Genomic DNA, 539 nt, shown 5'->3' with positions numbered 1-539 from the left:
TCATGCCTCTGATCCACGATTCTTGGACCTTCAGAAGGTTTCTGGTCGACTCACCCTGTAGCTGCCTCGGCTGCCCACAGACATCCTCTCCTCATCATCAGAGACCTGCAGACACACAATAAGAATATAAATGTGTGCTGGTCAGGGGTCCAGGAAACCACAGAAGAAGAAGACATACAGACCGAGGCGTGTCTCCGTGAAAGGCGCGAGTAGCGCTCACTGTCCTCCTGAAAGGCCATGAAGAGGAAACAAGTTTCAGATGGAGAAGAAGAAAGAGGCATAAGTCAGCCTGACAGACGGAGAGCAGGGAGAACAATCAGCCTGACAGACGGAGAGCAGGGAGAACAGTCTGCCTGTCAGACATGCCGATGGGTTTAAAACACACATATTAGGATGGAGCTAAAGGCAGGAGGTGATGGTGAACAACAGCAGCATCCTGATAGCATGCAGGTTGACCAAGGAAAATAATTCAAAAATATATAAAAATAAACTATAAAATACATTCCTGTATCTATCAACTGCTGAATTGGCATCACTTT

At 46.9% G+C, this 539-nt stretch overlaps 1 protein-coding gene across 7 annotated transcripts in view; it reads right to left on the bottom strand.

Annotated features, from left to right (window-relative positions):
* The window catches only part of LOC107104835 (leucine-rich repeat flightless-interacting protein 2-like), a 17,610-nt gene that overhangs the window by 7,864 nt on the left and 9,207 nt on the right, over positions 1–539 (bottom strand). For all 7 annotated transcript variants that reach the window (XM_015404950.1, XM_015404947.1, XM_015404948.1 and 4 more), the window contains 2 exons: positions 183–227; positions 55–105 (listed from right to left, as the gene is read on the bottom strand). In XM_015404950.1, coding sequence (XP_015260436.1) covers positions 55–105; positions 183–227 — 96 coding nt within the window. The remainder of the gene's footprint in view (positions 1–54; positions 106–182; positions 228–539) is intronic.

Source organism: Cyprinodon variegatus, unplaced genomic scaffold (genome assembly GCF_000732505.1).
Source record: "Cyprinodon variegatus isolate N-32 unplaced genomic scaffold, C_variegatus-1.0 Scaffold1910, whole genome shotgun sequence".
NCBI classification, from domain to species: domain Eukaryota; kingdom Metazoa; phylum Chordata; class Actinopteri; order Cyprinodontiformes; family Cyprinodontidae; genus Cyprinodon; species Cyprinodon variegatus.
Note: the sequence above shows the minus strand (reverse complement) of the source record. Positions and strands in the feature narration are given on the sequence as shown.